Below are 25,399 nucleotides of genomic sequence, written 5' to 3' on the forward strand. Positions count from 1 at the left end.
TATACATGCTAATTAATTAAGGACAATTAAAAACATACAAAAATATAAAATCATGCGCATAAAAATGTCATACAAATTAAAATTATAATTTTACTTACACTCTAAGAGAACAGAAATGGAGCAAAACAATAAAATAAATTAAATGTCAAAACAGATTAGGGACAATTACATGTTGTTACCCTATACAATGTCATGCAGTATGAAAATTTAAAAATTGTCTAGCAGTTTTGCACAAATTTGCTAAACTATCGGCGAACATGTCAGCGTCAACGTGTTGAGTGAGCATAAGATGGAGAAATGATAAAGCACGCGTGGTAGGTGCGTGCCTCGCGTAACATGTGCGAGCGGACGGCCGCAGCAACACACACGGCCGGCGACGCGGCGCGATCGCCCCGTCCACATCCCGTGGTATCCTCCTAGGAACCAACAACCCTATCTTCTCTAACACATCTGGGCTATCAACTTGGTGGTGAATGATTGAGAGATAGTGCACCAGGAGCAACACCCTCCGCCTCAATGCGAGCGTGTCTAGCCCAACCATCCCCGAGACAAAGATGGAAGGGTAGAGGTAAGGGTAATAACCATATGCTTTTTTATACAACCAACGTGCAAATTTTCGTTGCATTTTTTCAAGCATTAGGGAATACTTGTCCTCATATGGATCCCAGACAACCGCACCATATTCCAACTTACTGCGCACGTATGCGTTATAGAGAACCTTAGCCACTCCAACGTGAAATTGCTTGGATATTCTCATTACAAATCCTAAGGTTTTACTGGCCTGCTTGCAAATACTATTGATATGCGAATGGAAGTCAAATTTATTATCTAATATTAAACCCAGGTCACGAATTTCGCTAACTTTCTCCAAGGAGGAACCCGCTAAGCTGTACCCAGTTTGGAGAGCAGAACGTTTACGCGAAAAAGTTATCGCCTTACACTTTTTTACGTTAAAGGGAAGTCGATTTCTCTCACTCCACCTGGCAGCAGCATCAATATCAGCTTGCAACTCTGCGCTGTCGCTAATACTACGAATGCCTAGGAACAGCTTCAGGTCATCAGCGAAAAGAAGACATTTAGCAGCACTGATTGTGTCCGGTAAGTCATTTATCATAAGGAGAAAAAGAGTAGGCCCCAGGGTACTGCCCTGACTCACACCAGACAGCGTACAGTAGTCATTAGACTCGAAGCCGCCCACCCTGACGTACTGCTGCCTGCCACTCATGTAATTAGCAAAAAAATCTAATAGCTTTGGTGTGAAGCCCGCTAGCGCCAGCTTGCTCAGCAAGACGTCGTTATCGACCAGGTCGAATGCCTTTCTGAAGTCGAAATACGCAGCATCGACCTGGTGTCCTTCATCCATCTCTTTGCATACATAGTCAGCGAGGGCAACGAGATTCGTGACTGTAGATCGCGACTTACGGAAGCCGTGCTGACTGGGATGCAAGCGATTAGCCACCTGTAGACTTATTTGGCGGTTAAGCATGATTTCAAATATTTTACCAAACACAGGAAGAACAGCTATAGGCCTAAAAGAAGTAATATCTGTATTGTTACCATCCTTAGGAACCGGTGTCACCCTAGAAGTTTTCCAGCGATTTGGATAGGCGGAGTGATTGAGTGAGAGATTATATATGTGCATCAGAGGTGTAATCAAGGTATCGGCACAATCTTTGGCCAGAAATACTGGGATACCATCCGGCCCGCCCGAAGAGCGGTGTTTAAGGTTGCGAATAGCCGCCTCAAAATCAGACTCAGAGACGAAGGGAATGGAAACTGACCTGGAGTCACCAGAAATGTATGCCCCACGCGCTGCGGCCGCCGCGTCCAGGTTCGGCCTATCCTGCTGAAACACTGAGCTGAAATAATTAGCGAAGGCATCCGCAGCGCCCTGACCACTTACCACATTTCCATCGACATAGAATGACTCATTACTGTGTTGTCGTTCCCTTTTCTTGTCTTTAACATAATCCCAGAACCTTCTCGGACAGTTAACAATACTGCATTGTAGATTTTGAATGTAAAGTTTATATGCTTCATCAATTAAATATTTCACTTGTGATCTATAATATTTGAACATATGTTTGTTGAAATCTTTGCCCTCCCGCCTAAAGCGTTTCAAGTGAAAGTATTTCAATTTAATATTACGTATAATTTCCCCTGTGAACCATTTTGGGTATACGTATTTAGAATGGCTATTAGAGTGGCTTTTTAGAGGAACAAATTGATTAATACAAGAATAAAGTTTAGCATACAGGATTTCAGTAGCGCAGTCGACGTCAGTAGCTGCTAGGAGATCGGTCCAATCAATAGCGGTCAGGGCCGAATAAAGCATTTCGTAGTCGGCCTTACGCCAGTTCCAGTCAGGGCAGGAAGTGGCGCGCGGGCGCGGCGGCACGGACGGCGGAGGCAGGCCGCATGGAAATGTCACCAAAATCGCAAGGGGTGGGTGGTACGCGTCCATCGGGACTAGCATTTCATCAGAACAGGCATATGCTGTCTACCGACAGCCGTTCCCCATCTAAATCACTCAGCACGAGATCTAGCATGCCCCCATGATCGTTAAGAACATTATTATACTGAGTTAGATATGAGCGCCGCGCCGGCGCGCCGCCGCCGCCGACAAAATTTTCGCGCCGCCGCCGCCGATGCTGCGCTATCGGCGTGGCATCGGCGTGACCTTGGTAGTTACTACTACTTTCGGAATCAGATAATATATTTTTTATCGAGTTTAGATCATTAACGGCGCCACTTCGAATAGTTTATAGACATTCAAAAGGTATTTTAGGCCCATATAATTCAAAATATAATTCAAAAATATCGAAGGCAAATGCAAACTTATCTGTCTAGTAACCGCGCTACTAGTCTTGGGGAAACGAAATTAATATGCTTGTAATAAACATACTGATTTCCTTCCATTTTTATTGTGGAACGTTCCACATTACAATTTGTATATATGTATACACTAGACATATGTCAATCACAATGAAAAAATTAACTGTGATCAACTCTGGCTAACGTGAGACTCGAACCCACATCTTTGGATTACCGATCCAATGCATAACTAATTTTGCCAGCTAACCGTCCGTCATTTACCGCGAATTTAACCATTGCAAGCATGGTTAAACGTCTTTAAAGGGTATAAAATGGGGTTAATTTTGAGATATTAAGCGTTTCCACGTCCAAATGTCCGGCCGTTGGCTTCGCACGGAAGGGTGTCGGAATCGGGGCTCAATTAAACTTGGCCACTGTTCAAATTTCAAGCTTTGCTCTCTCGCAGCTCAATCTTTGGCCTTGCATCGCTCGCATGGAATTAAGCCGCTATCTGAACCTGCAAGTTTTTGGCCCTGTTTGGAGCTCAACTTTCGACCTGTTTTAAAACGCTTGAGCATTGCTCCTTATCCGATCTTAGCTCCATTTTAGCTCGGCCTTTGGCGTCGCACGAATGCGCCCGCAGGAAAGCTCCAGATCTTTAACACTATGGCTTCAGTCTTTATCAGCCTGCGCCCTCGCTCTGCTCTTTTGCAGCTCGGCCTTGCACAGAAGCACGCCGCAATCGGCGCTCCAGGCGTTCGGCCGTCAGCCAAGCTTACACTTGGCGTTCGATTCTTAGCTGTATGCTTACCTGCAACTCTTCCTCTGGCCTCGCATTGGGAGGCGTCGAAATCAAGTCTTCGGTGTTACATGGAGCTCGGCGTTGGGCCTCACTTTTTGACACAAATCGGTTTTGTTGAATCGATATTGGTTAATGACGAAGCTCGCTTTCCTTTGGACTGTCGACAAGACGTTTCCCTGATACAGTCAATCCGCAATTTTTAACTTAGCACAAAAGATAAGGGCATCGTTAAGATCTTCCAGCCAGAGCCTTGCCAAGATTAAGACCGCCTCTGATGCCGCGCGATACCGCTTATCCACAGTTTATACGATATCATTTTTTTCGTACCATTATTCAATAAATTATCCTTGAAAATAAAAAATGCATTTATTTCATAACTTTCTTACAGCAAAAACATGTTTTTTTGGTAAAAGTTTGATTTGAATTCTTTTTTCATTTAATCGAAGGTGTTTCAAGGCCACGCCGCCGATTCGCCGCCGCCGCCGACCAATTTTGACCGGCGCGCCGCCGCCGACTAAATGCCAATCGGCGCTCATATCTATACTGAGTCAATTTACAGAAGTCACAAAAAATATCAAAGTCACTTTTTACATTAGACGAACATGAATTTAGATTAAAATCGCCAAACAATATAAAACATAAGTCAGGATAGGTACATACAGCATTTTCAATACATGTCATATGACCAGCTGACGGTGATTCCACCGCGATACAACCGGCTGACGATGTTTTTTATTAACAATAGCACCTAAACTATCATCTGACAAAGTATCAAGCGGGAGGCGATGACTGAAAAAAAAAAATTTTTTTACATGTTCATGTGACCAGCTGACGGTGATTCCACCGCGATACAACCGGCTGACGATTATTTTTATTAACAATAGCACCTAAACTATCATCTGACAAAGTATCAAGCGGGAGGCGATGACTGAAAAAAAAAATTTTTTTTACATGTTCATGTGACCAGCTGACGGTGATTCCACCGCGATACAACCGGCTGACGATTTTTTTTATTAACAATAGCACCTAAACTATCATCTGACAAAGTATCAAGCGGGAGGCGATGACTGAAAAAAAATTTTTTTTTTACATGTTCATGTGACCAGCTGACGGTGATTCCACCGCGATACAACCGGCTGACGATGTTTTTTATTAACAATAGCACCTAAACTATCATCTGACAAAGTATCAAGCGGGAGGCGATGACTGAAAAAAAATTTTTTTTTTTACATGTTCATGTGACCAGCTGACGGTGTTTCCACCGCGATACAACCGGCTGACGATTTTTTTTATTAACAATAGCACCTAAACTATCATCTGGCAAAGTATCAAACGGGAGGCGATGACTGAAAATATTTTATTTTTTTACGTGTTTCGGTTGCTGCCATTCCTCAACCCACCAACGGAGCGGCAGCTGACGTCCACGAGGATTCATCATACGTAGCCGTTAACCACTATAGGAGTTATCGCCTGGGAGGCGATTGGTCATGGAAACCTGTTCGTGGCTCGCGGTCTATACCCGCCGCGTGAGTAGGTATGTAAATGTAAATGTGCGTGTATGGATGTATGTGTCGTGTGTGTATGTATGTGTGTGGTCTACCCGCGTGTAAACTCGCCGGCACTGCCACCCCACCCCTTGTTATAGTGTAAGTTTACTGATGCGATATCGAAGCTACTTCCAACTGATTTACGGGTGATCCGACACGAAGCCTTATAAAGCAATACAATAAATACAGGGAATGGCTAAATTTGACTGCAGACGCGATACCTCACGATATATCGCAATATGAGTCGCCGTAGTAGTCAAATGGGGCATTATTTATGAAAAGGGACCTTATTGTCAATGGCGCTTACGCCGCACAGCGTCGCGCGGCATTGTATTTATATCGGAGCATCGTTAATAATGGAGTAAGCGCCATCGAAAAAATAAGTCCCTTTTCATAGATAACGTCACAAATTATGCCTTGTTTATTAACCATTGATGCATAAGAGAGGTTATACCTAAGCTCGAATCCCTGTAAGAGCATTTACTTCAATGTTTATCACAACTATTTGTTTCTGAGTTATGGATATGTACTTATTAAGTACTTATATAAATCTTGAATAATTTTACGGTTTAGACTCACTTATTTTAAGTCACTCGAGCGACATAACACTTTAAACTCTCGCGTTTTGTACACATAGTTAATTACACAAACGGGTCTACCGCGATATAATTTAATTGTCTTAATTGTTTTGTTTTAATTGTTTGTTTGTTTTTGTTGTATTATATCACGGTAGACCCGTTTGTGTAATTAAATATGTATACTCGAGCGACATGTTTCGGAGAGCCTAGGTCTCCTTTGCGCCGTGCACGGCAGGAGACCTAGGCTCTCCGAAACATGTCGCACGAGTGACTTAAAACAAGAGTCTAAACCGTAAAATTATTCAATGTTAGTACCTATGTTTCACAACAGTTTAATTTAAATTCGATTATATAAATCTATCGTTTATATAGTTCTCAATACACAAGCTTTAATCTTGCTGTGGAACTAGGTAGATTTGTGTATAATGTATGATTGTCCAATCATATTTATTGATTTATCTACACACATATAATCAACCCTCAGATGCGTTCAATTACCGCAAATTACGGCCAGCGTGATACACTGTTTTGTTACAACAAATTGATTATTTGTGAAATCTTATTATTGCGTAATAATAAAGTCGATATCGATTTAAGGTGACAGTCCATTTGCAACCGCAGCTGCACTACTGTTCATTTTACTATGGAAATTGACAGTAACAGCGACGCGTTCAGTACCAGTAGTGCAGCTGCGGTCAGAAATGGAATGTTACCCTTAAACCCGACATTCAAACGAGATGACGTTTTAGTAAGCGTGTGATTGGCCGCAATGGCTGTCGTAACAGCGGTTACTGCCGCGAATATCCAAAATAGAACATTTCGTGCTTTTACTCCATAATTGCCTTAATAGGCTGGCTGGCTGGACGTCGTGATAACGGACAAGGACATGGAAGAGAACAATCTCACACCGAAGACCAGGCGAAGTGGAGAAGACTGAGCGGAAAAGCGGACCCTGGGGCGAGGCCGGGAAAACGCTAGGTTGAAGAAGAAGACAGACAGACAGACAATTAAGGCGTCATCAGAGTTACAGAGATAGTTGCTCGAGATTTTCGGTTTTCACGGTTATGCTGAACCCGCAAAACTAAGCAAGTATAGCATGTCCCTGATGCTGACTGTATTGTCTGGTCCGTCAATTGCGCGTCATGACTTTGAACCCGCGTCCCCCGGCATTGGCCCGGTTACGCAATTACTCGCCAGACGCCCCACAGACGCAGGTTCAATGCATTGTCTGTCACGTGACCGTGCGTGACAACTTGTCACTGAGTACAGTGGCCATCAGATATATCGGAGCGGCCAATGTGTTCACAATATCTGAACACACACTCTAACGCCCTGACAATTGGCGTGTTCATATATTTGTGAGCGCCTTAGCCGCTCACAAATTATATCTGATGGCGACTGTAGGTATATCGTAGACAAGATGATAATCTTTTACCGACAAATCCAATCAAAAAGTAAATATGTCACTAATGTGAATAAATTGGTCCGGTCGTATTTAAGAAATCGGGAAACAAACACAAAAAAGAATAACGTTTTGATTAGTTTTAAATCTTTAAAGATACACTGTAAACTTCAAAGTAAATTAAAAAGCGAAATATTTTAACATTTTTGAGGGCACCTGTTTCTAGCAGTAGTGTAATTAGTTTCATCTAGATTTTAAAAAACCAGTTTCGCCCCGGAGGCGCAAAACTGTAGTTCTAATAAGTAAATTAATTTGATAGCCTGCTCTTTAATTAGTGAGGGGATATAAAATATAGTAAGTAAGTAGATATGTTTTGAAGAAAATTATCGATAGCAAGGAACAATTAATAGAAACATATACAAATAGACTCGCGAGCCTTTACCGTAAAATGTGCCTACGCTGTTCTTCACTGGGAGCTTCAACAGTTTTTATACCTAAATGAAAACTATGTCACAACCTCTCATAAAGGATGACTCACGCTAGACCGGCCCGGGCCGGGCCGGAGCTTCCGGGCGCTTCGTTAATTGAAATTGAATCGTAATCGTTATAATATCTACAAAAACTAAGTTCTAGGGATAACCATGGGCCGTTATAGTACAAAATGGTTTAGAATGCAATTAGGTTGTGTTGTGGTACTCGCGACGTAGCTTTTTACAAGTACAGTCGCCATCAGATATATCGGAGCGGCAGAGGTGCTCAAAAATACCTGAACACGCACTCTAACGCCTTGACAATAGAGGCGTGTTCAGATATTTGTGAGCGCCTCGGTCGCTCCGATATATCTGATGGCGACTGGCTACTTTGGGTTCTATAGATAGATACTCAAGCTAGACTTTTGATGTATGAAGATATGCTCTATTTGAATTGGCTAAGAATCCCGGAAATAGGGACATTTTCCACTTAACCTAAACCTAATTGAGGTGAGAACATCTAATTACACTTCGAGAAAATTTGAGTTAAATATCCCCCATATTAAACCATACTTAACCCTATTTGTATAGACAAAAAGTCCAAATTGGCATGACTTTTAATGCAGTTACGTGTCTTTGGGCGCCTAATTGAGGTGCGACCAAATAAATTAGATAGCGGTTAGAGAGTTAAGGCCGGCTTACACGATTCGAGTCGGGATAGGGGGTACTTAACTAGTGTAGAACACACTTAACGTTGAATGGAAATGTGCAATTCACATTTTTATGCTTGATGTAAAAATCTTTTGGGATATGATATGTGGGGTATTCTAGGTATATTTTGGAATTATGATTTTAGTTATTAGGATGTTACTAGATTACTATCTACCTACCTGGTACGTACCTGTCTGTACTGCTGTGCCGTCGGAAAATTTCCAATATTGCAAACTTTCAACGTGAAAAAATGTCGAATACTTCTCTTATTTTTGAATGGGTATCTAAATTTTCCATTTCCAAAATGAAAGTTTCCTTCAGTCTTTACCTTACCTAAATTTACCTAAAGTTTCCAAGAACTTAAGTTAGCACCAACAGTGAAATTAGGGTTCCCTAAAAATACTTTTGCCAACCCTTGATAACGGCTGGGGTTTGAAGTTTGGACATACCGTCAGGCGTGTCTCACTCCGCGATTTCGTCGCTTTGCTACAGGTAGCTAAAAGTACATTCGTTCGGCCCCAATTTTGGGGAAAGCCATAAGCCGCGCGTGGCGCTGTCGCCACCTAGCGGCCATATCTGTGTTGATCGTAACAGAGGCGTTTTGCTATTAGAGAGTGAGTCTTCTGTACTTAGTACTATTATTTAATCTGTGATACCGTCAAAATCAGTCAACAATCAACCCCAGACCAAGAGACAATCCGCATGCAATTAAATACGTCAAAAGATCTGATCAGATTTACTAGACCAACCCTATCCTAGTTAACCCTTCAACTATTCTGTAAATAAAGGGCTAACTAGTACCCTGTCACACTAAGACGCACTACGCAACACTATTAAAACTTTCGAGCGCGTGAATGTGGAAAGGTACTATTTCGTAGTTAAGGGTCATTTATTAACATGTCACACCTATTCAACATGTCTGTTTAACATATGTTGGATGTTGTGTTCAACATATGTTGGATGGTCAGTGGGTAATTTGACTAATTTGTTCACTTTACGACTAAACATTAAAGTATTATGCCTCGTTTGAGTTAGAACAGTAACTTTTTAATGTTCCAATCACTGTGTGGAAGGTGTCTTTTGATTTTATTTACCAGTAACTAAGTAGATAAATAAGCTACTTAATAATTCACTGGAAATATCGATTGAGATATAATTTATTAAGCTTTATAGTGATGATGATGATATTGAAACAATTTCTCGCTGAATATACAAAAAATCTAACTTTGAATGTTACTGACCTAATGAAAACGGAATATGATATACGTTAATGCCCTGGATGTCAGCCCTTTAAGCCAAATCTCATAGAAAAAGGGGCAAGCTATGATGGCGCCATCTATGCAAACCTTTGACAGTTGCCAACCCCATTGTCACGGCTAAACCTAACTTGCTTACCTGTCAAATCCGACGATGTGACGTCGCCATAGGCGTTCTGGCTCATATATGAGCCGTGGGAACTGACGAGTTAATATATACGAAATTATAGTAAGAACACGCCGTGTCAAACGGGGCATAAAAATTAATAGCTATTTAAATTAAGTAACTACCTAATTACGATGTAAATGTGTCTTGTCGGCATTTTTTATTATTTTACTTAAAAGAAATAAGACCGCATAATTGTTTTATTATTTTAATGACATGTTTAAATTAAAAACATTTAGTCATATTTCAGTCTAGATTTTTAATTTACTTGTCTGTATTTTTATTCTCTTTTTTTTAATATTATTATAATGGAAGAAAGTAAGATGATTTGGGACTGAGAGAAGCATCTTTCAGATAGCTATCTGGGTTTGCAAAATATTACGTATAAATATTATAATTTAAATGCAAGACACTTAGATTTGTTATCTGTGGTAGCTCTAGCTCTATGATCTATAGCCGGTCAAACAAGTTTGTCAGTAGATAAAGGCGCGAAATTCAAATTTTCTATGAGACTATAATTCTACGCGCCATATATTTTTTAAATTTCCCGATCTTTTCTAATGACGGAAATTGCTTGACAGAGTATATATTACGATTGATATACACGATATGAACTTAGAAAAAAAACAAAATCAATTCTTAATTTAAAAAAATAATATTGTTGCATATTTAAGCTGTATGCACACTGCAACCTGCGAACTAGGGCAAGTTGCCCTTGACCGGCGACCTTGAACGCCCCACCCGCATTATTATTTCACGAGTGTGCACCCTTCCTTATGGGGGAGACATGGGATTATTCTAAGTGCCTTTGTTTTCTGTTTGTTTGAGAGTTTTTTTGGTAGGGTATGTTACAAGGACATGATTTTTTATTTATAATTGGATAGCTATTTGAAATGTGATTGCTTGGATATAATTCAGGCTGAGTATAGGTACAGTCAAGGAATTTAATTTTAGTAAAATTTCGTACCTTGTCACAGTGACAATCAATATGAAAGTCGATAGGGACCTCATTACTATTAAGATACGAAATGGTACCTACAACATTAAATTATTATTATTAAGAATAAATTAAGTCCATTTATCATTTATTAAAAGCGTAGTAGGTACGTAGTAATTTATGAATTATTTGTGTTACAATTTACATAATTTCAAACAAGAACCTAGCTTTTGTGCCAATTAGGTATCTAATTAGTCGACATTGACATCTAAAACTATAGTAGTAGTGTGTGCTCCATTTATAGATTTTTTATATTTTTTAGCTGAGAAAGGCTAAATAAATAAAACCCTGACTAACCCCACTCGACCCCGTTGTGTGTATTCTTCCACCAATTTTCAGAATTAGTAGTAGTACTTACTAAATGTTAGATAGAGTTACCAAAGAAATACTTTTTTTTTATATGGACTTGAGGGCGGTGTAAGAAATACTTTAAATGTAAAGAATTTTACGAAAACACATTGTATATATTTTTTAATTGATTTTAACTATTTTAAATGTTTTGAACTTTCTCTACGTACTTGACAGATGAAGACATCAGATCGTAACTTGGATCTCCACTTCCAAAGCAACTCTTCTAGAGAAGTAACTGACTATTCGAAGTTAATCCTTATTGCATTGAGATAAGATCTACAGATGGTTAAGTGTTAAATATGTTGTATCTTGTTAGTTAATGCGTGTTACGTATACAGTAAGTTTTACTGACAGCTGACAGACAGCGTTATAAGTAGTTATGTAGCTTTCCCTTAATGGTTTGTTTGTTTCATACAGTTTTTTTTAATACATACTATGTAAGATTTTTTCTAAAATATAATTCTTGTAGTTTTATTTAACCCTATTATTGACAAATTTAAAAAAAAGTGAGATTAAGCCTCGCTTATAGCTCGAAAGTGCAAAATTTACACTAGAACTAGATTAGAACACAAACACGAAAATGGGTGTTAAATTGTGTACCGTGACTACCGTGTAAGATACATTGCCAAAAAAAGCGGCCAAGTGCGAGTCGGACTCGCCCATGAAGGGTTCCGTATTTAGGCGATTTAAGACGTATAAAAAAAAACTACTTACTAGATCTCGTTCAAACCAATTTTCGGTGGAAGTTTACATGGTAATGTACATCATATATTTTTTTTAGTTTTATCATTCTCTTATTTTAGAAGTTACAGGGGGGGGGACACACATTTTACCACTTTGGAAGTGTCTCTCGCGCAAACTATTCAGTTTAGAAAAAAATGATATTAGAAACCTCAATATCATTTTTGAAGACCTATCCATAGATACCCCACACGTATGGGTTTGATGAAAAAAAAAATTTTGAGTTTCAGTTCGAAGTATGGGGAACCCCAAAAATTTATTGTTTTTTTTCTATTTTTGTGTGAAAATCTTAATACGGTTCACAGAATACATCTACTTACCAAGTTTCAACAGTATAGTTCTTATAGTTTCGGAGAAAAGTGGCTGTGACATACGGACGGACAGACAGACGGACAGACGGACAGACGGACAGACGGACAGACAGACAGACATGACGAATCTATAAGGGTTCCGTTTTTTGCCATTTGGCTACGGAACCCTAAAAAGGGTTAATGTAGTGTCTTTATGTTTTAAAGTTTTGTAATTTTATTTGTAATAATTAGTAGGTAGCTGATCAAAAGCCAACCCCAAGATCAGACTTACAACACAAATATTACCCATTTTCAACTCTATCTCAAAGCAATAAAGTGCAACAATGCATACATATCCATAAAGTTCCTCAATAGCAGTCGGAAGTCCTCAAGCATAACGCAATAGAACCATTAAACTATCGGACGCTGTTTGTAAACTACAAGTACTCTACGCGTGAGTTTACACGTGAGGTCAGTTTGTCACGTGATAAAGATATATCATCCTTCTCTTCTGACCAAGTGGTGTAGTTTTGTGTGTGGCAAGTGGTTAGTCCGGGACCGGTCTGAAAACCAGCGCCGGGCATCTAGGCCTGGCACACGCTGAGACTGGACTGGAACCCTGCCTGGTACAAAAAATCTTCTCACTTTTGTTCTGTATATAAATTGATAATGATAACTGTTTCATTTTATTATGTAAGTAATTCTAACTCTATTTTATTTTCATGTATGTGGCAATAAACAGTTCTTATCCTTACAGTCGGTCTACGCTAAGTTTTCATTGCTACGTCGAGTATGGAGCTTAATAGGGATATGTATGCATTCTTACTGCCAACAGTGCCAACTTTATGCAAAGTTACCGTGGTCAGAGTGTAACGTAACTGATTTTTGAGTAGGTTCCGACTGTTAAGTCGGAAGTCCTCGACATAATAAACGCAATCGGACCATTAATGCTATCAACGGATGTCGTATTTGTAAACTGAAGTACATTATACGCTGCGTGAGCTTACACGTGAGGCTAGAGTTTGTCACGTGATAAAGATATATACGAGTATCATCTGTGTCTTGTGACTAAGTGTAATAAAATTACTGACTTTTGAGTAAATTTAATAAAGTTGTTGTCGGAAGCTCTTGACGTAATATGTGCAATCGGATTGTTAATGCTATCAACGGATGTCGTGTTTGTAAACTGAAGTATGCTGCGTGAGCTTACACGTGAGGCTAGAGTTTGTCACGTGATAAAGATACATCATCCGTCTCTTTTGACTAAGTGTGGTAACTGACTTTTGAGTAAGTAAATAAAGTTATTGTCGGAAGCTCTCGACATAATAACTGCAATCGGACCATTATTAATGCTATCACCGGATGCCATTTTGTAATGGAGGTGCGTAAGCTTACACGTGAGGCTAGAGCAGGGGTCACCAATTAGTTTCTTCAGGGGTCCGGTTCTTAAAATAAAATGACCATCGCGGCACGCCACTTGGTGACCCCTGGGTTAGAGTTATTCGTGATAAAGATATATCATCCGTCTCTTTTGACTGTGTATAACTGACTTTTGAGTCAGTAAAATTCGTCAATAACGGTCGGAAGTCGACATAGCAAGCGCATTGGAACCATTAATACTATCAACACACGCCATGTTTCTAAACTGCGGCTGTAGCATGGTAGGATTTTTATCGCCTGTCATTTAGTACGCTGGTGAGGCTAGTTTTTGTCACGTGATAAAGATATATAAGTATTTAATCATCCGTCACTTTTGACTAAGGGTCGATTGCGCCAAACTGTTCGTATCGTTAAAGAGTTTGCTAAATTTCTATGTATGGAAAGTTTCATAGTAAAGCGCTGGGGTGCGCCGGCTGACGTTGATCAGTCTCATCTCAAATGTGTTTGGTACAACTGGCCCTAAGTATAGAAGCTGACTTTTGAGTAAGCAAACGGAAGTCGCCGACATAATAAGCGGATATCGACGAATGCCATGTTTGTAAACTAAAGTGCCGTGAGCTTACACGTGAGTAGGGTATATGTTGCGTGATAAAGATGGAAAATCATCCGTTTTGTTTCAATTAGGACGTGACATATCTTAATGCGTGACAAACGCTAGAATAAGACCATATTTTTCACTATACGTTCAAATGTAAAAGAGAGAAAATTACGAGACACACATTACGAGGGTTTGAGTCCTGCCGGAAGTTTAAAAAAATATTTTGTCCTATTACATAATTTTATTCTTTTCTTACTTTTTTTTTGTAGTATTTGTATACTACTTCAATGGCAAACGACTAAAAGCCCTACGGACCTACGCTACGGACCTTACGGACGCCAGCAACTCCAAAGTTGTCACATGCTTGGTTTTCTGCTCGTTAAAATGTGCGATTGCCATCTTGGCTAGGCACCCTGATGGAAAATGTAGGTAAGTATCACATGCTAGCCGACCCCTTAAAGCTTTTTTGAAGTGTATGGATCAGGGACCGTAGCCAACATGGCAGTATCGACAAAGGACAATCGAATACATTACTCAAGTTTTAGTTTAGTTTATTTATCACTACATACATACATAGTATAAAACAAAGTCGCTTCCCTATGTATGCTTAGTTAGATCTTTAAAACTACGCAACGGAATTTGATGCGGTTTTTTTAAATAGATAGAGTGATTCAAGAGGAAGGTTTATGTATAATTTGTCAACCAGTGCAAAGCCGGGGCGGGTATACCATAATGTAACATGATCATTAATATGGTAAGTCAGCATTTTAAGTTTCGTTTGTCGTTCGGATCCTTATTTATAAACGTAACTTGGCTAGGCACCGGTTATCGGTAATTTACAGTACTTATCACAATTGTCGCCTAAGCAGGCCATTAAACGTATCAGCGGATATGGTGGTGATGTTTGTAAACTGTGCGCGCACGCATGGACCTTCACGTGAGCCAGGGGGCTTCGGACTTTAATCTGATATTGATTTGGTGCTCGCAGTGTTTCGCGAGATGATTAACCCCTCAACTGCCTTGTCCCGTATCCGTCCCAGACAATTTGGACTGTAATTATAATTAACAGTTAAAAATAAAGATAAAAAATGTAGGGTACATGACTAATTTTTTTTAATGGTATCAATCGATCGGGTTTGTTTTTAGGATCAAATGTCTATATGGGACCCATTGCATTAAAGTAACACAAAAGTCAGAAATTGTAGTCAAAGTCCGACAGTCGCACTTCACTCGCGAAACGCCCTATACAAAACGGCCAGAGGCCGTGACGTCATCGCCCATCTTGTAGTATGGACAAAACAAGAAAATTGCGTTTTTGTCGGTGAAATATTGCGTTTATGTACATAGTTGCTATACAATATTTTTTTGGATGAAATGTAAGGAATCGAATGGTACCCTTACTTTTATCGTTTTTGGAAGTTAAAAAAAAACTTAAATTTTGAAACTTTCAGGTCCTGTAATTTTGTAATTTTTCAATATTTTATTTTAATATCCACATTATTATGATAAATTGCTCGTTTGCTATCTATTTTACTAGATTTTGTTATAAAATTCAACATATGTCATCATCCCTATTGCACAACTAGAACACAGAAAAGGTATACAGCAGTTGTTTCGAAAAGTTGGTGCATAACTAGATTGACTACGGAGTTTCAGGGCTAGGCCTGTATCGCGGGAGACCATGGTTGAAAGAGGTTATTAATTCAGTAACAAATTTTTGACACTGGCGTTCGGGGGGTCACGGGCTCATGTTGGCAGGCTGTGTTTCCATGTGCGAGGATGCGTAGCGAGGGATATGTTTGTTAAGAATCATTAGGATGACCTCATACCTCATTACATATCATAGGCAATTTTCTATTGGTTCTTAACAAACATATCCCTCGATACGCATCCTCGCACGTCTATGGTGGAAACGCAGACTTAGACGGCGCGGGAACTTGCATGCGAGAGATTAGTTACATCGCGGACTATTTAAGTTACATCTGTATATGGCTACCACTAGTTTGGCATTGACATAAACTCCATCGAGGACGTAATTTACTTTCTATGCGACTCGCTCGTACTCGCATATTAGCGCGAGCGAGATGTATAGAAAGTAAATTACGTTCTCGATCGCGTATATGTCAGTTTTGACGCTGTTAGTGACTCATGGTACGGGCTCTAATTTAACCGACCGATCAAATAGGTACCGCGCATGAATCTAGTATTTTAACTGGATCGGTCATGAGGGATGGGGGGAAATGACCGAACGGGATACTGCCGTATTCGAACTTCAAGATATTCACAAGAGACGACATGTAAGTACTAGATCCATTCTAGATACGTTATAGTTTAGATTTCAACTAATAGTTCTCTTTTGCAGCGCAATTCGGGCAACAAATGTCACTTTTACGTTAGATAGAGTTAGATATCTATTAGATGTGAATTGGATCTCTAAGCCATATCTTGTGAAAATCGTTCACGAGTATCTCCAGAATCGCGCAAATGTCAAGTTTGACAGGTTAGATCGTAAACATATCGTTATCGTATCTTGGTGATGTCTAAAAGATATCTAACAGATGTCTATTTCAAAATCCGAATCGGGCCCATAGTCTTATGTATCTTTCAGTAAGAGTAGCAGCGAAAGCGCTATTATTGTTTGTCCTTGTTACAGTCTCACATTTTTTTTATTCCCCACCATAAATTAGTATGGATTATTAAATTAATAAATATTACTATTCGTACTAATTATATCGCGGTAGACCCGTTTGTGTAATTAAATATGTCAAATGTCAGTTAATATTTTTAATGGTTTTCTAACCATTAAAAATCTTAACTGCGATATTCTTATTGCTCAATGAATGACACGCGTTTTGTGACATAAATAAAACATTTTAGGTAGGTATACCTTAGCATACCCCGCCTTAAAGAAAATGCCTCCGCGAAATTAGAAAGCCTAATTTTACAAGCCAGCGAACGAGGCTTAGAATGTTAGGTAAATCCGCAAATTGTCAGTTATCAATCGAACTACTGGACCACTCACAATCAGCCTAATTTGTGCGGTTTGCCGGGCCGATTATGATAATATAAGATAAAAGATCTGGATAATCATTTATTTACAAACAAGATATATACAGTGTATTACTAAAAGAAATTAAAAACTAGCTTAAATCTAAAATAGGCCCTTGAGGCATTGTACCAAGGATAAAAGATAGTTTATTCAAGTAGGCATATTACAATGCGCTTATGAACGTCAAATAAAGCTACACCAGCTCCAACCCTACACCTCTGCCTCGAGAAGATTTAAATCCCCCCTGAATTGGTGTAGGGTATTGCAATATGGGACCGGCAACAAATTCGGCGGGACACATCTTTTCAAAACATTACACCTTATGATTACCATGCAGTAAGAAAAAAATAAAATACAAATTACTAGGTATAGAATTCATGCATGCATGAATTAAGAATATGCTGACTAGGTATAAAAAATTTAAATAACTTATTTCAGACCATTTGAGATCCAGAGACCCACAGGGACAGGGTCCCGTTTTTACCCTTTGGGTACAGAACCCTAATAAATAAATGAGCGGCGAATCTCAAGTGTTCAAGTGTTTTTATTGCACTTGCAGTGACATGTTGCCCTCATGTTGTTATATACAATATGATAACAGACCCCAGTCCTATGACTAGAGCATGTCAAACAGGCGCCTCGCCATATGACCGGCGCCGGCGCATCTCAAACCGAGCCGGCGCGCGCGCAGCCAATCTCACGCGCCGCTACTCCCGCAGCAAAAACGCGAGTCACTGCCTTACTTAGCCCCCTAATCGGTACATGTCTGCATCCCATTTTATTACGATTTATATGAATGTAGATGTAGATAGTATAGTCAGAATCAAAAGTCAAGACTACGCGTCGAAAGTACAGTCGGCATCAAAAGTAAAGTCTGTGTCAAAAGAGGTGTTTCTTCAGGGGTCCGGTTCTTAAAATTAAATGACCATCGCGGTCCGTTTTTCCTTGAGTTTATTAAATAAGCAAAAAAATAAAATAGGTCGGCGGTCCGGATGCGGAACGCCGTCCGCCATTTGGTGACCCCTGCCGTAGACCTGTATGGCTACCACCAGTTTGCAGTTTGCAGTTTGCAGTTTTTGTGTATGGCAAACGCCATCGAGAACGTAATTTACTTTTTATGCATCTCGCTCGTACTCGCATATTAGTGCGAGCGAGATGTATACGCTATATGTCAGTTTTGACACTGTCAGTCACTCACGGGCTCTTATGCCAATGCGTAGATTTAGTGCCAGTTGCACCATCCGCACTTGACAGACTGTTCAACGTCAGCCGGCGCGCCGCGGCGCTTTACTATGTAACTTTCCATACAACAAAATGTAGCGAACTCTAACGGTGACAGACGGTTTAGTGCACCCGACCCTTACCAATGACCAGTTAACAGTGCAACATACAAATAAACTCCCCTCCAATTGTCTCAATCTGCCAATTTAATTCCCCTTAAACTTATCGTTAACAATGCAATAAAGTGCAGAAACAAGTCCCCCAATTACGTGCATTCTGACCTTGACATTTCAAGATGCACTGGATTTGCATATAAACGTACTTACTAGCCGGGCGGCGGACTGTGCTGAACGAAAGTGCTAGCTTTTAGGTATTTCTACCCGTCGCTTTTTGTGTCACGAAGTAAAGCTTAATGATAATTGCTTGATGATAGTGTTAAATGAAGTAAATAAACACATAATGTAAAGCAGCGGTTCTCAATCTTTTTTTTTGACGGAACCCTTTTGGAAAGCAAAATACTTGATGGAACAACCTGCAGGGGTGTCGCGGAACCCTATTAGGGTTCCGCGGAACACACTTAGAGTATGGCTAATTGTAAAGTTTTTTAAACTGGCCCATTGGGAGAGATTGTGGACAAATGCTTCTTAGCTTTTTTCAATCAAAAAAATAATTGCGGACAACTTTCGTGTTTAGAGATAGGTAGTGCACTATAATAATATCATACCACTATGAATTACGAGTTTTAAAATACTTTGAAAACTAAAAATGACTGAAAATGATCATTCCCGCACCGCGCAATTTTTTTGTAGGGGGTTATTGTTTCTGTAAAATAAATAAATAAGGCCTGCAAGAATGTTCTTCTAAAAAGCTCAAACACGAGTGGCTTTGGCCTTAACATTTGAAGATGCACTGCGTTAATATATAAACGCATTGACTAGCCGGGCGTCCAAAGTCCGTTATGTGTTTTTAGGGTTCCGTAGCCAAATGGCAAAAAACGGAACCCTTATAGATTCGTCATGTCTGTCTGTCTGTCTGTCTGTCCGTCTGTCTGTCCGTCTGTCTGTCCGTCTGTCTGTCCGTCCGTATGTCACAGCCACTTTTCTCCGAAACTATAAGAACTATACTGTTGAAACTTGGTAAGTAGATGTATTCTGTGAACCGCATTAAGATTTTCACACAAAAATAGAAAAAAAAAAAATTAATTTTCGGGGTTCCCCATACTTCGAACTGAAACTCAAAATTTTTTTTTTCATCAAACCCATACGTGTGGGGTATCTATGGATAGGTCTTCAAAAATGATATTGAGGTTCCTAATATCATTTTTTTCTAAACTGAATAGTTTGCGCGAGAGACACTTCCAAAGTGGTAAAATGTGTGTCCCCCCCCCCCTAACTTCTAAAATAAGAGAATGATAAAACTAAAAAAAATATATGATGTACATTACCATGTAAACTTCCACCGAAAATTGGTTTGAACGAGATCTAGCAAGTAGTTTTTTTTTAATACGTCATAAATCGCCTAAATACGGAACCCTTCATGGGCGAGTCCGACTCGCACTTGGCCGCCTTTTTGTACTTAGTACGTAAACATTTTTTTTTGTTTTGTACTTAATTATAATTGCTTACCTACATTAATTACAATTATATTATGTCCTAAAGTAATAGTAAAAATTACTAACAACTAATAAAAAAAACAACGGGTTGCACTCGGGAGTGCTGGCAGAAGTGAAAACTCAATCACTATTGCAAAATATCTGCAGCACTATCTGCACTATGTATAATTGAGGTTAACGCCATCTAGCGTTATTTAGTCGCATTACTTGGAACTCCTAAGCACATCACTGTTAGTACTCGAGTTATGTTAATACCAGTTAGAGCGAAACTCACTAGATGGCATTTAAATCAATAAAGAAAAATTCAATGATGTCCGTCTTACGTCTTAAGGTCACGTGACACCTCTCGCGAGTTTAACATTTTTCCCCCATCACAAAAAGTGCACAGCACCGCTAAACCTTTGAATTAGCTAGATACTCGTAGAACAAAATAGGTAGGTACATAATAATATATGAAAAACAAGAAAGTTCAAGTAAGTTCGACGCTCTGTAAAATTAAAAAATGTTTTAAAACAAGCAGTTCATTTTCGTCAACTTCATTACAAACAAGTCAAACAAACTAATTGAATTTTTAAGCACTGTACTAAACCGCTAAACTAGAATATTTATTGTGAAATAATTAAAAGTATTGTAACTTTTTGTTGGTCGACGCCGGCGGGACGTGATTCAATTTAATAGCAAAATTAGTGGAATGTGAGATGTGAGCATTTCGTATAAAGAGTGATTTGTACAAGTGGTTAAGGAATTCAATTTCAAGTCCATTTCGACTTTCATATTGATTGTCATTGTGACAAGGTACGAAATGGTACTGAAACTAAATTCTTTGACTGCACCATGTAGGTTATTGTTTATATTTAAATTAAGCCCTTTGACGAGGAATTAAAAAGTTAAAATATAATTTTAGGCTACTTCAATAGACTTCAATGGTGTTTCGAAAGCTTTCTTCATGGAAGTCATTTTGGAAAAAATATATATTTCCGTATGTGTTTAAGAACTGGGTTCTTGATTGTGGAGCAATTTCCAAGTATTTCTATCATGTGATGTGCCTTGTCTTTGACCGTGTGATACGACATGACGTTTACTTTTTCTTTCACTTGTTAAATGTAAGTTCTTCTTAGCTTCCATCTCTTCCTTTTTGCTTCCATTTTAACATCTGTAATGGTCTTTATATACTAAATCGTCATGTCGAAAAAGGTATCCCAAAATTATTCTTTTCTATTTTTAATAGTTAAACATAAAGATTCATTTTAAAGGTTTACAAAATAAAACCTATGTGAAAATTTAATTTAAAATTTATTATTTACACTTCCTCGCCGTAGTAAAAGTAAACTTTTATTTCATACATCAATTTCTTAAATTAACACTTTTGTGCATATTTGTACTGTACACTAAAACGTATCATCAGGTTTTGGTATATATTATTATGGTTTTAAGTTATTTATTAGAGTCACGATATTTTACAGATTATTTTTATAATCATTATTGTGTTGTTTTGCTCACGGCTTTTTTTGGACATAGGGCAAGCAGAGGGCGAATCTGATCACTGTTTTATTAAGTAGGTACATACATTAACAACATAATACATTTGACGACTGGTCTGGCCTAGTGGGTAGTGACCCTGCCTGTGAAGCCGCGGTCCTAGGTTCGAATGCTAGTAAGGGCATTTATTTGTGTGATGAGCACAGATATTTGTTCCTGAGTCTTGGTTGTTTTCTATGTATTTATGTATTTGTATATTATAATATATATATCGTTTTCTGAGTACCCACAACACAAGCTTTCTTGAGCTTACTGTGGGACTTATTCAATCTGTGTAAGAATGTCCTATAATATTTATTTATTTATTAATCAATACTTTTGAATATTCTTTAGGTATACCAAAGAGACCATTAAGTATTTATCACTTTTTTAAAAGATGACATTTCTGCTTAGTACAATTTATTACAAATCTGGCGTCTATTTTACTATAGGTAGTTGTTAATATTAAAAATACTTAGCTACCCAATGATCGCAAGAATTAACTCGGACGGTGCTTAAATTAGAATTAAACAGTTCAATTATAATAAAAGATAACAATAACGCCAAATAAAAGCAATTACTTTTACCTTTCGTCTGGGTCTCGGTCTCGGTTAAAACTAAAACTAAAAAGAAACGCGTTACAATTTTAAAATAAGTTGTATTATTTAGTTTAAAGCTGGCCATTCGTTGTACAGCAAGGCGGCCCGATTCGAACTTTATTAACAATTTTCAGTGTCAAAAGTGACGTTTTTGTTTGAAGAAAGGCGCTGTCTCACCGTTAATTTTCGTAAATTTAGGATATACATATTTATCGTTGTATATTTTATGTGTGTATTGTATAAGGGAGAAGTAGAAGCGGGAGTTGGAAGGGGTAGGCCTCAGCGGGCTTTCTCTGATCAAATCGGGGAAATCCTGAAGAAAGGCCAGGTCAAGAGCACCCTAAGAGCACCCTAAACCGGCGAGCGTGTATGAGGAATGCGAAAAGTTATGAAAGTTAAGGAAGCGAAAGATGTATGTATATTTTATTAAAATTACGTTATTAGGTCTTTATAAGTTAGAATACAATGAAGTGTCAATTATAATTAGTCATGTATTTTCTTTTGATCGAATTGAATATAAATGTGGTTTTATTATAAAAACGTGTTTGGTCTTACCGTTGAAGGAAGTAAGTATTTAATTTTAATTATTTATAAGTGCAATTATAATTAACCAGATGAGTGCCGGCGGCGCGGCGGTAGTATATTCTGACATTTCTGATACTCACGTTTTTTACGTTTCGTTTTCGAATACTATTTCTCTTATTATTTCTCCTTTTATAGGGTATAGATTTATTTTATTGTGGTATCCTATTTTTAAAACTGGAATATGCTCCGCTTCCTACTTCAGCCTAATTCTTTATAAAGTTATTGCACAGTGGCATTCTGGTCAGATTAAAACATCTAGTTTAAGTGTTTAACTTAAACTTACTTAGCATAATTCAAATTAGCCGCGAGCAGCCATACTTCCAATGACACCTTAGTAAACCGAAATAACTCTTCACTAAGCGTTAGAGTTAAGTTTCAGTGCTTAATAAAAAAAAACTAATTTTCCCTTATGCAGGATTTTTATGTCTGAAGCGACAACGAAATTGAAATGTATAATTTTTAAATCTTGTCATTTAACGAGTTTAACGTTTTGGACATCCAATATAAATATACATATATTGCAACTAAAGTCGGACAGTGAACAGGCTTTAACGTGTTGGACGTCCAATATAAATGTATGTCTCAAATCGCAACTACAGTCGGGCAATGAACAGGTGTCATTATTTAGCATTCATCATGACTATGATGAGCTGTTTCACGTTCATACATATTCATATGATGTATGTTATAGTTACCATAACTAGGTAATTAGACTAAAGTTCCGCCGGCAAGTTAGTTGCTATTAGGTTTCAACTACATTCGTTTAACTTTATTACTTATTTCTCGAGCTTTAGTGTCTTTTTAATTGAATAATGAAATTATTTAATTTTTTAGTTAATTTCTGTACTTTTTTACAATCATTAATAATTTTTACGTTTTTATATTTATAGAATTTAGTAATCATTGTTTATAATTTTTTTCTAATCTGCTAAATGGTAATAAATAAAAATATAATGTACAATTGTATTAATAATTAGTATTTAAATTTAGTATTTGTCTATTCCAGGAATTTACCCATTATTTCTGAATTTCGTAAGTATTTATTTGATTGATTAATCATGAATTTTTATAATTTTTACTAGTAAGTACCTAATTTTAATATGAACTGTAAATGTAAATAACCTTTGAGCCAGGTACGATGCAGGGGGGGTTATTTTAGGTTAAGTGTAGAATAATTTTTTTTAAGGTGTGTTTTTTGTAATTAACTTTAATTAATTAATTTAATCATATTTTATTATGTAACTTTAATGAATGAAATAAATTTAATAATGTAAATGTTATTTGGATCAATGATTTCTGCAATAAATAAGTTTGTTTGATCTTTATTTTATTTTTCAATATACGGCAAATAAGTCTAATAGGATGATTTGTTTACAGGGTGCCATCTCCCGGTCATTGTTAATTGTAACAGAATAATAAAAAAAACATTAATTTAATTAATGATTTTGTTGATCTATTAAAGTGATTTTTGTTCATTTCTGTACTCCGTTGTTTTTTTCTGAATATAGGTACCTACTAATACCATATTAGACCATTTTTACTATTCTGTACTTACTTAGATATTTTTATTGGAGGATTTTTCCTACAAAAAAAGGGAAGTATATTTAAAAAAAAAAAAAAAAAACTATTTTTTCTAATCTTACCTGTATGACAGTAATCTTCTAAATAGTGCCTCGCCGCCCGCTGCACTATCGAGTAGTACAAGCTCACAGAGGATGCAAGCGCCATCTTCTACCTCTCTTCTGTTCTCCTTCTTAATTCTTGTTGTACGAGTCCTTGTCGCTTACAGTGTCATCTTCTCGGTTTGTTAAAAAAATAAAAAATACCAACTAAAACTTTAACTGTAGTTTGTGTCAAACAAAAAGATAGAAACGAAAACCTAGTTTGAACTGCGTATAGTTGCGGTTATTTTGAATAATTTTGCCGAGGGATAATAATTTTTGCTTGTCGAGTGAAACGGTTCCATGATTTAGGGTCCAAAGTCACAATTTTCACGTTCGCGCCGCAAAACTAGCGCCGTCCAAAGGCTACGCGAAATGAAACACGTAATAAAATAATATGAAGGTTGGACGCGGCCGGCGCGCGCCGTGGCTGCTGCCTAACTGCCGCCCGCCGAACGTTTTTTTTGTTTTTTCTCTTCCCCTCGCTGTGGATGCGCCTGAAATATGCCTAAACACGGATCATCCTAGGTTTTCCAAATTTAAAAATACTGGCCGGTGAAATTCTGAGTGCACGGACGTAACGTACATTTAAAAAGCCAATTTTAATAATGGTTTTGGAACTGGGCGCGAGTTTTCAACAAAAGCATTCTTTTATCTATCCAACTATCATTAAACTTTAATTTTTCCTGTTAGAATCTTACTTTCTTCGTAATAATTAAAAATATACATATAAGTAGGTACCTATTCTTATAAGATTCGCATTAGAAATCTTTGCAAAAACGTCTCAGAGAAAAGGCGGGAAAGGTTTTCCCGCGTTCCGCGACCGGCGTGTTTACTTGGTTGTTTTGTTTTTTTTTCAGCGTTTTGTTTCTCTTAGCACATGTACGTGTAATGTTACTGTTGCGTTTCGTTCAAACTTTAAATATTCATTGAGAAATATAGCCGCGAATATATATTAAAGTAAAATTCTTCTACTGTTTTTTGGATAAATAAAAGCAATACGGCAAGGCCGTAACAAAAGCGGTAAGTAGGTATCATTAAAAATTCTGAA

The 25,399-nt window shown here is 38.0% G+C and overlaps 1 protein-coding gene across 1 annotated transcript in view; it reads right to left on the minus strand.

The window, feature by feature from the left end:
• The window catches only part of LOC134651932 (zinc finger protein 3), an 85,482-nt gene extending 60,208 nt beyond the window's left edge, over positions 1-25,274 (minus strand). Inside the window, exon 1 of the mRNA XM_063507051.1 lies at positions 24,331-25,274. Coding sequence (XP_063363121.1) covers positions 24,331-24,415 — 85 coding nt within the window. The 5' untranslated portion in view covers positions 24,416-25,274. The remainder of the gene's footprint in view (positions 1-24,330) is intronic.
• Between the last annotated feature and the right edge of the window lie 125 nt (positions 25,275-25,399).

Source organism: Cydia amplana, chromosome 11 (genome assembly GCF_948474715.1).
Source record: "Cydia amplana chromosome 11, ilCydAmpl1.1, whole genome shotgun sequence".
Classification (NCBI taxonomy): domain Eukaryota; kingdom Metazoa; phylum Arthropoda; class Insecta; order Lepidoptera; family Tortricidae; genus Cydia; species Cydia amplana.